The sequence below is a fragment of the Dipodomys ordii genome, unplaced genomic scaffold (genome assembly GCF_000151885.1).
Source record: "Dipodomys ordii isolate 6190 unplaced genomic scaffold, Dord_2.0 Scaffold147, whole genome shotgun sequence".
NCBI classification, from domain to species: Eukaryota; Metazoa; Chordata; class Mammalia; order Rodentia; family Heteromyidae; genus Dipodomys; species Dipodomys ordii.
The window spans coordinates 871,972-886,473 of NW_012267363.1; the positions used below are offsets into that span (position 1 = coordinate 871,972).

The 14,502-nt window shown below is 46.0% G+C and overlaps 1 protein-coding gene across 1 annotated transcript in view; it reads right to left on the reverse strand.

Moving 5' to 3' along the window:
* Dbf4b (DBF4 zinc finger B) overlaps window positions 1-14,502 on the reverse strand; it is a 51,454-nt gene that overhangs the window by 28,493 nt on the left and 8,459 nt on the right. The window contains exons 3-8 of the mRNA XM_013031935.1: window positions 11,742-11,887; window positions 8,519-8,704; window positions 7,166-7,216; window positions 5,769-5,835; window positions 4,655-4,731; window positions 1,286-1,322 (exon numbers count right to left, since the gene is read on the reverse strand). Coding sequence (XP_012887389.1) covers window positions 1,286-1,322; window positions 4,655-4,731; window positions 5,769-5,835; window positions 7,166-7,216; window positions 8,519-8,704; window positions 11,742-11,887 — 564 coding nt within the window. The remainder of the gene's footprint in view (window positions 1-1,285; window positions 1,323-4,654; window positions 4,732-5,768; window positions 5,836-7,165; window positions 7,217-8,518; window positions 8,705-11,741; window positions 11,888-14,502) is intronic.

Genomic DNA, 14,502 nt, shown 5'->3' on the forward strand with positions numbered 1-14,502 from the left:
CGCTCTACCACTTGAGCCACAGTGCCACTTCCGGCTTTTTTCTTTTTGCTTATGTGGTGCTGAGGAATCGAACCCAGGGCCTCAGGCATGCAAGACAAGGGCTCCACCACTGAGCCACCTCCCCAGCCCAAGTCTGTGAGACTCTTATCTCCAAAAAACCACTCAGAAAACTGGAATTGGTACTGTGGCTCAAGTGGTAGAGTGCTAGCCTTGAGCTGAAGAGCTGAGGGACAGCGCCCAGGCCTAGAGTTCAAGCCCCACAACCGACAAAAAAAGAAAAATTCAGGTAAGAGTCCAAAGCCCTGAGTTCAAGGCCAATACCAAGAGTGTTTTGTGATCTCAGTAGCAGGATAAAAAACTATCACAGGAGAAATCTGGTTGCTGAAAAAAACTAAGGCAAAGGGTTGCTGAGGAGACAAATTTGGACTCAATTAATCAAGATAGTCATCCCCTACCATCTAGTTATTTGCATAGCTTACAGATTTCCCTCAAGCTAAGACCTCTTCTATCATTTCACTGTGACCAGTTGTCAAGGCACAACAGGCAGGCTGGGAGCTGGGCAGAACCAAAGAGAGTGCTACCTCACTCCCAACCCCGCAGGAGGCCATCAGTAGCACCTGAGCAAAATGCAGCCTCTTCTCCTCAGCCTCAGCTCCTGTTAATTACCTTTTGGGGACAATTTTTTGTCTTTCTAATTAACTAAGACAGTGATTAAAATCTATTCCCCTACAGACTTCCCCAAATTTCAAGCCTGTGGTGGTGCCAAGAAACTTTTCTTAGATCCTGCTTGGGCAGGAATAAATGCCACTTAAAGAGCAGCTCTGGGAGAAACATCCAGGGGGAAGAAATTCTCCTGCTGTCCAAAAGGAACTGGGAGACAGAGTCCATCAATCTGCCAGTTTGTCAGTTTCAGGGAGTTTGGCATTTCTGAAAACGGTAGGCAGCTGTCAAACTGCCCACCCCAAACTGCTACTGAATCAGAAGGAAAAGGACCGTGAACTTCAACTGATGCCCAGGAACAACCAGAGGACACAGAAGCCAAAAGCACCTGCATGGCATCCTGGCTCTTGAGAAGCCCAACCTGGCAGCTCTGTGCTGGTACTTAGATGGACTTCTCTCACCCCAGAGATCTGAGGCACAGGCCTTGGAAACATGAGGGGGCAACACAAGCTGGACTTGCTTCCTGCCACAGAAAAGCGAGCAGATGCTACCTCAGAGGGAGTCATGGGGAAGTGTTTATAGAGGGAGGGATTGCAATTAGATGAAGAAAAGCTTCCACGCTGACCTTTCCGTGCTCTTGACTCCACTCCTGGACGTGTTCCCTAAATGGAAAAGGAAAATAGGTTAAGGATGTGAGAGAGCCACAGGGGTCGAGGAATTGGGCCTGGGAGGCCCAGTTGCTCTGATTCTGTCCCACTTTGCTTCCTGCTGTTGGAAGGTCTGCCAAAACTAGACTCTCAGAGCTGGGCACTGGTGGCTCATTTATAATTCTAGCTACCCAGGAAGCTAAGATCTGAGGATCATGGTTCCTAGCCAGCACAGGCAGATCAATCTGTGAAACTCTAAGTAACCAGAAAAAAGCCAGAACTGAAGGAGTGGCTCAAGTGGTAGAGCACTACAAAAAAGCTAAGGGACAGTGCCCAGGCTAAGTTTAAGCCCAGTACCAGCACAAAAATTAGACTCTCAGGCTGTGAGCTGGAGCAAATCTGAGCAGAGGCTTCCTCCTCTTGCCCAGGACCATGATCAAAGGAGAGCCTCTCAGTGAATCTTGATGGAAATGGACTTTGGGGAGGAGATGCAGGATGAAGCAAAGAACAAGAGTCACTCTGGCTCAGGCGTAAAGTGGAGCTGTGCCACCTATAAGGTGAGGAGCATCCATTTACCTGACAGGCTAAAATCGAAACACCTGAAAGACCCAAAACTAAAGGTGATCACTAGGTAGCAGCTTTTTTTCTTTTTTCTTTTTTTGTGCTGTCCCTGAGCTTCTTTTGCGCAAGGCTGGTGCTCTACCACTTGAGCCACAGAGCTGCTTCTGGCTCTGAGTAGTTTGTTGGAAATTAAGAATCTCATGAACTTTTCTGCCTAGGCTGGCTTCAAAGTGTGATTCTCAGATCTCAGCCTCCAGAGTAGCTTGGATTATAGGCATGAGCCACCACCTCCCAGCTATGGTGGCAGCTTTTATCTTCTAGGCACTGTGGACTTTCCAGGTCACCTATAGGATGAGGAAAATGGCTATTTGCTTCCCAGTGCTCATGTCATGTACCCTAGCACTATGGGTCCAAACCAATATTGAAGATAAGGTCAAGGGCTGGAAATGTGACTTAGTGGCAGAGTGCTTGCTTTGCATGCATGAAGCCCAGGTTCAATTCCTTAGTACCATATATGCAGAAAAAGCTGGAAGTGGCACTATGGATCAAGTGGTAGAGTATTAGCCTTGAGCAAAAGCAGCTCAGGGACAGTGCCCAGGCCCAGAGTTCAAGCCCCAGGACTGACCAAAAAAAAAAAAAAAAGGATAGGGTCAAATAAAGCTGTTATTAAAAACTAAACAGATCAAAATAAAAGGCAGCCCAAGACCTGGGGTGCGGCAGGATGGGAAAGCTGACAATCTACAACTGCCTATACATCTGGGCCCAAGGTGGCTCCAGATTCTCCTCCAGCTGCACCTCTAGGGCAGACAAGCCAGAGTAGATAAATTCCAGAAGACCCAAATATCTACAACATGGGTTACCAAGGGAAAGCAAAGTACAAATGCTGTGTATTCACACGGAGGGTTATTTTTGTTTACACGGAGGGTTATTTTGTTGGTCTCATGTGTGCCAGACAGGAACTTTTCTTGAGCTAAACCCTCAGTCCACAATGGGAGGATTTTTGTTTTTTTGGTCGGTCGTGGGGCCTGAACTCTGGGCCTGGGCACTGTCCCTCAGTTCTTCAGCACAAGGCTAGCACTCTACCACTTGAGCCACAGCACCACTGCCGGCTTTTTCTGCTTATGTGGTGCTGAGGAATCAAACCCAGAGCCTCATGCATGCAAGGCAAGCATTCTACCACTGAGCCACCTTCCCAGCCCCAATGGGAGGATTTTTGATGTTTGCCTGTTATGTGTGTGGAGCTCTAGAAGGGTACATAGGAATGTGTTCACACTGTTTATGCTGGGAATGGAGGCTGGAGGACCTAAGTTGGAAGGACATTCTTCATTTTAAGAAGAATTCTTCATGAGCTGGGAAGGTGGCTCAGTGGCAGAGCACTTGCCTCATATACATGAGGTCCTGGGTTCGATTCCTCAGCACCACATAAGCAAAAAGAAAAAAAAAGCCGGAAGTGGCACCAAGGCTCAAGTGGTAGAGTGCTAGCCTTGAGCTAAAGAGCTGAGGGACAGCACCCAGGCCCAGAGTTCAGGCCCCACAACCAGACCCCCTGCCCCCACCCCCCAAAAAAAGAATTCTTCATTGTAAACCAACTCCCCTAGTGCAAAGACTGGGGATATGGAGAGGGGGCTTTTAGACTCGGAGCATGCCAACCACGTTGGACACACTTTGTTCCTCCTGTTAGTCCTATTCCTGGATGTAGAGCCAGGCGGATATGCAGGTTCACTCCTTTCTCATGTTTAGGCTTGGGTGCAGATACTGTGGCTTTAAATGAGTCTGGGCTCTCTTGATAGGGCATGTGCAGCTTTAACCCCAGCAAGAAGGAAAAGCCAATAAGGACTTGGAAGGTGACAGCTACTTGAAGCTACAACTCTCCCTCCCCCATACAATCTGTAAGTTCATTTCCCAGGCCAAGAGCTGTCCCCAGAATGGCAGGCTGGACACAGGTCATGAGCATTTGCACATTTATCTAGGACAGGCTCACCCACAGGCAGCCCCTGGCCTAGGCTGCAGTGAATCATAGAAGAGAAAGGAAAGGGCCATGCAGAGCTGTGGACACTAAGAATAAAGGCAGAAGTGGGTGTCAGTGGCCTACCTCTTGAATCCTCCAGAGGCTGAGATCTGAGGATCAATATTTGAAGCCAGCCTGGGCAAAAATATCTGTGAGACCCTTATTTCCAATTAACCAGTAAAAGCTGGAAGTGGTGGCATGTGTCAAGTGGCAGAGTGCCAGCCTTCAGTAAAAAAGCCAATCAAGCCAGGTGCTGGTGGCTCACATCTGTAATCCTACTCAGGAGGCTGAGATCTGAGGATCGAAGTTCAGAGCCTGCCCAGGCAAGAAAGTCTGTGAAACTCTTATCTCCAATAAACTACCAGAAAACCAGAAGTGGCGCTGTGGCTCAAGTGGTAAGAATGCTACCCTTAAGGAAGAGTTGAGGGACAGTGCCCAGGCCTAGCCCCACAACCAATGCCCCCCCCCAAAAAATAAAGCCAATCAAGAACATGAGGCCCTCAGTTCAGACTGGTATGTGCGTGCACACACGCATATATGCCCACACATATACACACACACAAAGGAGACCTAGTTGCTGTGTTTTTCCCACTTTGCCTCCTGCAGTTGAAATGTCTACAAAATTAGACTCTCAAGCCATTTAGATCTCCACTATTAGGTTTTCCAGAATGGCTAGGAAACAATGGGATTTAGGTGGGTCACAGAATAACCCAATGTGTCATAGACATCACTGATAACCATGCAATGCACTGCCCTGTGTTTTAGTGGGATGACTTACTTCTGGCTTCTTTGGTTCTTGTTTCTTTGTATGTGAAGAACCACCAATAGACAGCTGCCGCACGTGCATCATCATTTCTGTGGAGAACAGAAGACAGTGGCAAGGCTTTTGCAGTCTCTTTCTTGGCTCCAGGACTAAACTTGTCACCTTGCTTAGCCCACTGGATAATATCAGCCTTGCCTGCCACCTTGTGGCTCCATGTCACTTGGCACCTCCTGACAACAGGAGGCTTCCTGCTCTTTTCTAGCACCGAATACAACTCAGCTTTGGATGGAGGTGTCATATAGCTCACCAAGGATGGTATGGTAAAAGCAAGGGGTTCCCTGCAGGGGAAACGGACCCTCTGAGCCACACAGGTGTAGCCTCTGGTAGATACTGAGTAGGAACTCAGCAAGCCAGAGTTTCTCTAGCACATAGGTAGGGAAACAAATCAAGTCCAGAACTGACACGTTCCAGTGAGATGGAGTCCCCACATGCCAGATAAGACAACTTCCTCAGCACAAGATGTGGTAGCATCCAAATTAGTACCTGAAGGCTGTCCATTTGAACCTACCCTCTAAAATGGATCAGGGAAAACCTGGCACCAAGTGAAACTGAAAATGGAATCAGTCATTGCTAACAAATTGAGGACAACTATTCTAGTATAAATTTATTACAATAGCAAAACAGGTCATTTATAGCATTAGGCAACCCTTTGGAAAAAGAGAGAAGCCAAAACAATATAGGTCATGGTGCTCACTCTAATAAGACACGGCCAGTTAAACTAATCCATCTGAGGCTCAATTCTTTCACCTGAACATGGGTTCAGAACTATGGTGAGAATAAGTAATTCTTAGCAATGCTTAAACACCTGGTGAATGGATCTTAGAATTACAGCTTTATTTAAAAAATATTACTATCATGACCATTACACTGTCCCAGATGCTGAGGCCACGGCCCACACTTTGCTATCTGCTACGCTACTGTTCCATACTTGCACTTTGTGGACCAACAGAGTTACTGAGAGTTCTGGCTTCAGCTACCAGAGCTTATATGACCACGATCTTCTGAAAGGTGATGTTCCAGGCTGGTCACCTGTATTCTCCCCTACAGGTAGCCAAGGTGGAAGCAGTACCTTCCACATGCAGGACTTTCACTCCCCAGGAACGGGCATTGGTCAGGAGGCTGCTGCTGCTACTCCCCTGAAATGACAAGAGCAGAGACAGCTCAGGGCTAGAGCATGATGGGGACAGGTAGATATTGCTCTGGGAGTCTTCTGAGAAGGATATCTGTGGGGTGGCATCCCAGTTCTAGGGAAAACACACCCTGTTCTCCACATGGATGGACCAGGACAGGGGAAGACTGCTGATCTACCCACATGCTCTGTTCTGGCCATCTTGTGACCATAAAGGAACATACGCTTCTAAGACACAGGTCTGTCAGCAGGGCTTGAGAGCTGACTGAACACAGCAAGTATACATAATAAACACCAGCAATGATTGTCAGCACCAAGTAGGAAGCTATGCTGCCTCGGTCCAGCAATATCATCTCCCTCGCTCGTTCCAGCCAAGATACCCATTGTTTGTTTATTTATTTACATGAGGACAGCTATGTTGCCCAGGCAACATTCTTGGGGCTAGCACTCCCCTAGCTTCAGCCTTCTAAGAAGTGGGAACTGTGGGCATGGGCCACTGTACCTGACCGTACACATCTTCATTCTGCTTTAACCATTCTTCTCACATGATCGCCTGAGAGCTTTCTCTTGCTATTTAATTTAATGGCTCTTGGAACTCAAAAAAGGGATAAGCAGCCACTTATGAAAGATGTACAAAGTCTAGCTTTTCTGTTTATGTGGTGCTGAGGAATCAAACTCACAGCCTCGTGCATGCCAGGCAAGCACTGTACCACTGAGCCACATTCCTAGCCCTGATTGTGGCTTTTAATATACAATCCCTAGCTGGCTCTGGATAAATTACTGAACTTCTCTAAGCCTCTACTCCATCATTTGTAAGAAGGAACTAATGGTGTTACTAACATCTCAGAATATGGCTTTTGAGTTAGTTCTTCAGAAGTACTTGGCTAAATCTTCCTTGTGCTGGAAACATCTACCCACTACCCTCTATCATCCTTGTTTTTGCCACATTGAAGAAAGTAATATATTCCTTCAAGCTGTAACTTTTTTTTTTTTTGGTCGGTTGTGGGGCCGGAACTCTGGGCCTGGGTGCTGTCCCTTAGCTCCTCAGCTCAAGGCTAGCACTCTACCACTTGAGCCACTTCTGGCTTTTTCTGCTTATGTGGTGCTGAGGAATCAAACTCAGGGCCTCATGCATGCAAGGCAAGCACTCTACCACTGAGCTACTTTCCCAGCCCCAAGCTGTAACTTCTTAAAGTTTTAAAATTGTGATAAAACAAGAGGTATTTTGATCCTTTTTAAATGCATGCTTTTACTGGCATCAATTGCCTTTACACAATTGTGGTGACCTTCACCACTACCTGTTTCCATCCATTCAGCCCTCTCTTGCTCTAGCTCACCTGTTTTTTGATGGCCTTCTGCAATAGCTCCTTCCCTCTGCTCAAAGGCACCTGCCACGAAGAGAAGGGCAATGAGATAGACCACAAAGTATGCACAGATGTTCGCACATGAGCTGATGAGAGTGTCTTAGGTCATGGTTCTCAGAAAGCTAGAAGAGACAGCTGAGGCTAGGCACAAATGAGACCCTTGAGGAGGTAGAGGCATAACTACATATAAGATCAAGTCGCCTAGAGGTGGTTGCAGCCTGGGCAGTCTGAACCCTGGTAAAGGGCACTCTCAATTCACCTGAGGTTATATGATCACAAAATTCCAAGACCTCTCTCTTTTCTTTGGGGGTGGGGAGGTGGCAGGGGTGGAGGAGTATCAGTCGTAGGGCTTGAACTCTGGGCCTGGGCGCTGTCCCTCAGCTCTTCAGCTCAAGGCAAGCACTATACCACTTGAACCACAGTTCTGTTTTCTGGTGGTTAATTGGAGATTAAAAAGAGTCTTGGGGGCTGGGAAGGTGGCTCAGTGGTAGAGCGCTTGCCTTGCATGCTCAAGGCCCTGAGTTCGATTCCTCAGCACCACATAAGCAAAAACAAAAAGCCGGAAGTGGCGCTGTGGCTCAAGTGGTAGAGTGCTAGCCTTGAGCTGAAGAGCTGAGGGACAGCACCCAGGCCCAGAGTTCAGGCCCCACAACCGGACCCAAAAAAAAAAAAAAAAAAAAGTCTTGGGCTGGGAAGGTGGCTCAGTGATAGAGTGCTTGCCTTGCATGCATGAGGCCCTGGGTTCGATTCCTCAGCACCACATAAGCAGAAAAAGCTGGAAGTGGTATTGTGGCTCAAGTGGTAGAGTGCTAGTCTTGAGCTGAAGAGCTGACAGACAGTGCCCAGGCCCAGAATTCTAGCTCCATGACTGGCAAAAAAAAAGTCTCACGGACTTTCCTGCCTACACTGGCTTTGAACAATGATCTTAAGATCTCAGCTTCCTGAGTAGCTAGGATTATAGGCATGAGCCATCAGCGCCCGGACATGAGACTCTTAATATCCAATTAACCAACAAGAAGCTGGAAGTAGAGCTGTGGCTTAAGTGAGAGAGCACCAGCCCCATAAGCAAAAAAGCTAAAGGACAGGTGTCCAGGCCCTGAATTCAAGCCCCAGGATAAGAACAGAAATAGCAACAGAGGACCTATAGCTAGAAGGAATCATGGTAATGGCGTACTGATGAGGTGCTTAGATCCACAGCTATAATAAATAACCTCAGTTTCTGAATTCAAGTAAGATTAAACTAAAACCAGAGATGTCCTAAAAGGGCTCACCAATGCCCTCTTCCTTCATTTACAGAACACCCATCTTCCTGCATGAGGTGCTTACCGAGTCTACAGGTTTCTGTGAAGGTGTGGCCTGGTAGCCTTTTGGATTCGCTAAGGAGGCAGTTTCCACTCTGACCTCACTGGAGCTGGGGCGGCCTCTATGGCTTGTGCCATTGCGCTCTGCTTTTGCTTCTCTGCGGCTGGACACGATGTAACTTACTTCTTTGCTCAGAAAACCCTCAATTACCTGAAACCAGATCACAGACATGGCTCAAGATCAAAAAGCAGATGTAGAATTGTCAATAACAAAAAGTTGAGAAAGCAAATCTTGGCTGCCAGAAGTTTCAAAAATCAATGTCTTTAAATAGACTAGAATGCACTTCTGCACCAAATCCCCAAGAAGACGTTACCCTGAAATACAATAGTGTGTGTGTGTGTGTGTATTTTTTTGACTCCAAGAACTGCTGCTCCTGACCAGCAGCAGAAGGCAACATGCTTTGAGTTCTTTGACAATATGATACTGCACATAGAAGAAACACATATAAGGGGTGAGGTAGGCTTAATAACAGCTTGGTTAGGACACTATGTTTTCTGTAAGACACACCTGGATGTCCAACACTGAACTTGGTTTTGTTTTGTTTTGTTTTTGGGGGGTCCGGTTGTGGGGCCTGAACTCTGGGCCTGGGTGCTGTCCCTCAGCTCTTCAGCTCAAGGTGAGCGCTCTACCACTTGAGCCACGTGCTACTTCCGGCCTTTTCTTTTTGCTTATGTGGTGCTGAGGAATCGAACCCAGGGCCTCATGCATGCAAGGCAAATGTTCTACCACTGAGCCACTTTCCCAGCCCCCAACACTGAACTTGTAATCTTGATCACAATACATATGTATTTAAAAAGGAGCCTAAAACAATAATGAAACAAAAAAGATTTGGTGGCTGGGTGCTGGTGGCTCATGCTTGTAACCCTAGCTTATTAGGAGGCTGAGATCTGAGGATCACTGTTCAAAGCCAGCTCAAGCTGGAAAGTCCATGAGATTCTTATCACCAATAATCACCAAAAAGCCAGACATGGAGCTGTTACTCAAGAGGTACAGCACTAGTCTACCAATGGGACAGCACCTGGTCTGGTCCCTGAGTTCAAACCACAGGACTGGCGCCAAAAAAAAAAAAAAGTTATAGCTTGAAGGAGTACATCTACTTTTTTCAATAGGCAAAAACAAATATGAGAGGGTGGAAGTTAGACAACTATCAGTCTAGGTAAATGGAGCAGACTGCTCAATGGCCACACATTTCTCCTATCCATGTATTACAATGTGACTTTATTCCTTCCTTCAGAAGGTACAGCCTATTTTTTTTTCTCTACAACCTGACTCATTTTGACCAATAGAATGTGGGAGAGGTAATATCTAGGAAGGCTGCCTGTGACCACTGGAAACCAGTTTTTTTTTTTTTTTTGGTTGGTCATGGGGCTTGAACTCTGGGCCTGGGCGCTGTCCCTCAGCTCTTCAGCTCAAGGTGAGCGCTCTACCATTTGAGCTACAGCGCCACTTCCGGTTTTCTGGTGGTTTATTGGAGATAGGAGTCTCACGGTCTCTCTTGCCCGGGCTGGCTGTGAACCTCGATCCTCAGATCTCAGCCTCCTGAGTAGCTAGGATTACAGGAGTGAGCCACCAGCGCCCGGCGGTTTGGTTTAATATAAACAGACACCATACTATACAGATGAGTAATGTATATAAGAAGCTTTGTGTATAAGAACAAAAAGCAACATAGTGCTATGTGATCACCACTATCTTGGTCCTTTCAATCCAGCTGACCCGCCAGCTGAATACTGCTGGAGCACAGAGGAATTACCCAGCCAATGCCAGCATAATGATTTGAAAGGATAAAACATTGCTTCAAATCCGAATTCCGGGGCTGGGAAGGTGGCTCAGTGGTAGAGTGCTTGCCTTGCATGCATGAGGCCCTGGGTTCGATTCCTCAGCACCACATAAGCAGAGAAAGCTGGAAGTAGTGCTGTGGCTCAAGTGGTAGAGCACTAGCCTTGAGCTGAAGAGCTGTGGGACAGTGCCTAGGCCCAGAGTTCAGGCACCATGACTGGCAAAAAAAAAAAAAAAATCCTAATTCCAGGGTGGTTTTTATAAGCAGAAGTTAAATGAAAGAATAGACTAAAAGTTCAGCCAGGCTTTTGGGATTATATTGATACAATATAATTTAAAAAAAAAACACTGTATTGTTTAAGGAATAATGAGATAAAAAAATTGTACAAATTCAGTATAGGTGCTTTTTTTTTAGCTGTTTTTTTTTAATTGTGAAAAATACCATACAGAGGGGTTACAATTACATGGGCAAGGCAATGAGTACATTTCTTATCAAGCATTGTTGCCTCCTCCTTTGTTTCCCCTTCCCATCCCTTCCCATCTCCACTCCCCTCCACATACACACCCCACCCTTGCAATTTCTTTTCTTTTTGGCAATACTAGAGTTTGAACTCAGGACCTCCACTTAGTAGGCAAGTATTCTACTGCTGATCCCCACCTCCCAGCCCCCTTTTTTACGTGAGTTATTTGTATGTCTGTGTGCACATGCTACTGTTAAGGCTTGAACTCAGGGCCTGGGAACTGCCTCTGAGCTTTTGTGCTCAAGGTTAGCACTGTACCACTTAAGTGATAGCTCCCTTTCAGCCTTATGGTGGTTAATTGGAGATAAGAGTCTCAAGAACTTTCCTGCCCTGGCTGGCTTTGAACCATAATCCTCAGATCTTAGCCTCCTGAGCAACTAGGAGTAAAGGCATGAGCCTTGGGCTGGGAAGGTAGCTCAGTGGTAGAGCGCTTGCCTCGCATGCATGAGGCCCTGGGTTCGATTCCTCAGCACCACATAAGCAAAAAGAAAAAAGCCGGAAGTGGCTGTGGCTCAAGTGGTAGAGCACTAGCCTTGAGCTGAAGAGCTGAGGGACAGCGCCCAGGCCCAGAGTTCAGGCCCCACGACCGGACCCCCCCCCAAAAAAACCCATTATGGGAGGAAGGGGGGAAAGGAAAAAAGGAAGAAAGAAAAATTCAGATTGTCACTAAAAATAGTTCCTAGTCTCTACCTCTTTGGAATAAACAGATGTTATTTTTCCAATGAGGAAAATAATTTACCTTATTTAAAAAAATGGTTCATACTTAAAACTGCTTTGGAAAATGAAGTAACAACCACTGGAAATACATGAAAACCACAGATACAATCCCTCTCCAGTTCCTGCCCCACAGTCCACAAAGCTTGTAATATCCCAGAAGTTAAGTCACATACCCCACCCAGCTGCTGGACGGCCCTTGTCAGAAACTGGAGATGCTTGCCAGCAGGTAGATCTAAGTAAAAAGACTTTCCAGAAAAGGGCTGCCGCTTAGCACTCTTCTGGCATTTTCTCTGACAACTGGAAACTCCTGGACGAGCCCCTGGAAAAGAGTAATACAAAGAGGAACAAAGTGAGAAGCTGGAGGTAAGAGAGGGTCCTGTGAGTCAGGCAATCCCATGACAGTCCAGGTTGCCTGGTCCTGAGCGAAGGCCCTGAGCACATGAAGACAACATCAACACTAGTGTCCCTCTGGACACTTAGATGTGGACAAAACAGAGCTCTATAAACCTAGCTCTGAGGATTGTAGGTGTGAACCAGTGACTAGGTCAGATGGTGGTTTCCTGATAATTAAACATAGAATTACTATATGACATAGCAATTCTACTTATCACATTCAGCTATAAACTTGAAAGCATGAAAAACTAGTGTTAGTAGCAAAATCTCTTTTTTTTTGCCAGTCATGGGGCCTGAACTCTGGGCCTGGACCCTCAGCTCTTCAGCGCAAGGCTAGTGCTCTACCACTTGAGCCACTTCTGGCTTTTCTGCTTATGTGGTGCTGAGGAATCAAACCAGGGCCTCATCATGAAAGGCAAGAACTCTACCACTGAGCCACTTTCCCAACCCCTTCTGTGAGACTATTATCTCCAATAATAAATCACCAGAAAACTGGAAGTGGCGCTGTGGCTCAAGTGGCAGAGCCCTTGCCTTGAGCTGAAGAGCTGAGGAACAGTGCCCAGGCCCAGAGTTCAAGCCCCACAACTGAACCAAAAAATAAAAAATAAGTTAAGAACTTCAAATAGGGGTTGGAGGTATGGTTCTGTTCGTAGAATAATAGCCAATGAGCCAAAGCCTCAGGAACTAAGTTAGAATTCTAGTCCTGCACTCATGCATGCATGCACACACCTCAAATAGTAAAAAGACAAATTACACTATGTGTTTGTGGTTCAGTAGTATCAAGTGTCTTGACTATATGTGTGAGCCCTTGGGTTCCATTCATTACCAGCCCCTCCTTCAACCAACAAATAGTCTAGCTTAAAAAAAAAAAGGGGAGGGAGCTGGGAAGATGACTCTGGTAGAATGCTTGCCTTGCATGCATGAGGCCCTGGGTTCCATTCCTCAGCACCACATAAGCAGAAAAAGCCAGAAGTGGCACTGTGGCTCAAGTGATAGAGCGCTAGCCTTAAGCTGAAGAGCTGAGAGACAGCGCCCAGGCCCTGAGTTCAGGCCCCATGACTGGCAAAAAAAAAAAAAGGGTTGGGAATGTGGCTTAGTGGTAGAGTGTTTGCCTACCATGAATGAAGCCCTGTACCACATGAATAGAAAAAGCTGGAAGTGGTACTGTGACTCAAGTGGTAGAACGCTAGCCTTGAGCAAAAAGAAGCTCAAAGACATCGCCATGGCCTTGAGTTCAAGCCCCAGGACTAGCAAAAAAAAAAAGGGAAAAGAATGTGAGTTTCCAAAGACATACAAATGGTCAATAAGCACATAAAAAGATACTTAAGATTATTAGCCACCAGAAAAATACAAATGACAATTACAAAGAACCCTTGAAGGAGTCTCACAGCCAGGTAAGTGCTAAAACTGTTTCAACCAATAGAAAGTCATTGTTAGGTGCTGAGGGAAGCAGTCATCTAATTGAATATGCAATAGGAGCTGTTAAACCAGGTTTGGCCACAGCTGATCTGAAATCAGAACCCATACAATGTTGGTTTCACTGATGAGGGCAAGCAGAGCTTGCATCTTACTGAGAAAATATTCTCCATGTTGACAACCATATTGGTATCTCAATTGTGGAGTTTACTGTTAGGTAATTTTATACAGCAGTAATGTTGGGTTCCAGATTTGTATTTGACAGACCACTTTCTATGCCTCTAGTAACCTTCTAGTACCTCTAATTGTACACAAAACCTAGATAACAATGGGATGGCCAGAGACATATGGTGTTGGGCTGTTTATGAGCTCTTACAATTTTTTTTTTTGTCGGTCGTGGGGCTTGAACTCTGGGCCTGAATGCTGTCCCTTAGCTCTTCAGCTCAAGGTGAGTGCTCTACCACTTGAGCCACAGCACCACTTCTGGTTTTCTGGTGCTTTATTGGAGATAAGAGTCTCACGGACTTTCCTGCCCAGGCTGGCTTTGAATCACGATCCTCAGATCTCAGCCTCCTGAGTAGCTAGGATTACAGGCGTGAGCCAACGGCACCCGGCTAGCTCTTACAAGTTCTAAACCTATATATCTGCTATGAGCTATGGTATTGAAACTATTTAATTAGATTGTACTTACTTAGGAAGACATATGTCTAAGTTTATGAAGTACAATTTAAATGACTAAGCTGGACATGATGGCTTGTGTCTGAAATCCTAGAAATTAGGAGGCTAAGAGAGATGAACTGCAAGTTCAAAAACTAAAAAAGAAAAAAGAACTAGTTAAACATGGCCTTTATGCCTTAAAGAGATACTTTCCAAGCCAAGCACCAGTGGCTTGTGTCTATAATTCTAGTCACTCAGGAGGCTGAGATCTGGGATTGAAGTTTGAAGCCAGCCTGGGCAGACAAATCTGAGACTCTTATCTCCCATTCATTAGTAAAAAAGCTAGAAATGAAAGCTGGGTAATTTGGGAGTTCAAAAAGTTTCCAGCTCATATCTATAATCCTAGCTACTCATGAAACTGAGAAGTAAGGATTTCATCTGGGTAGGAAAGTCTAAGAGACTCTTTTT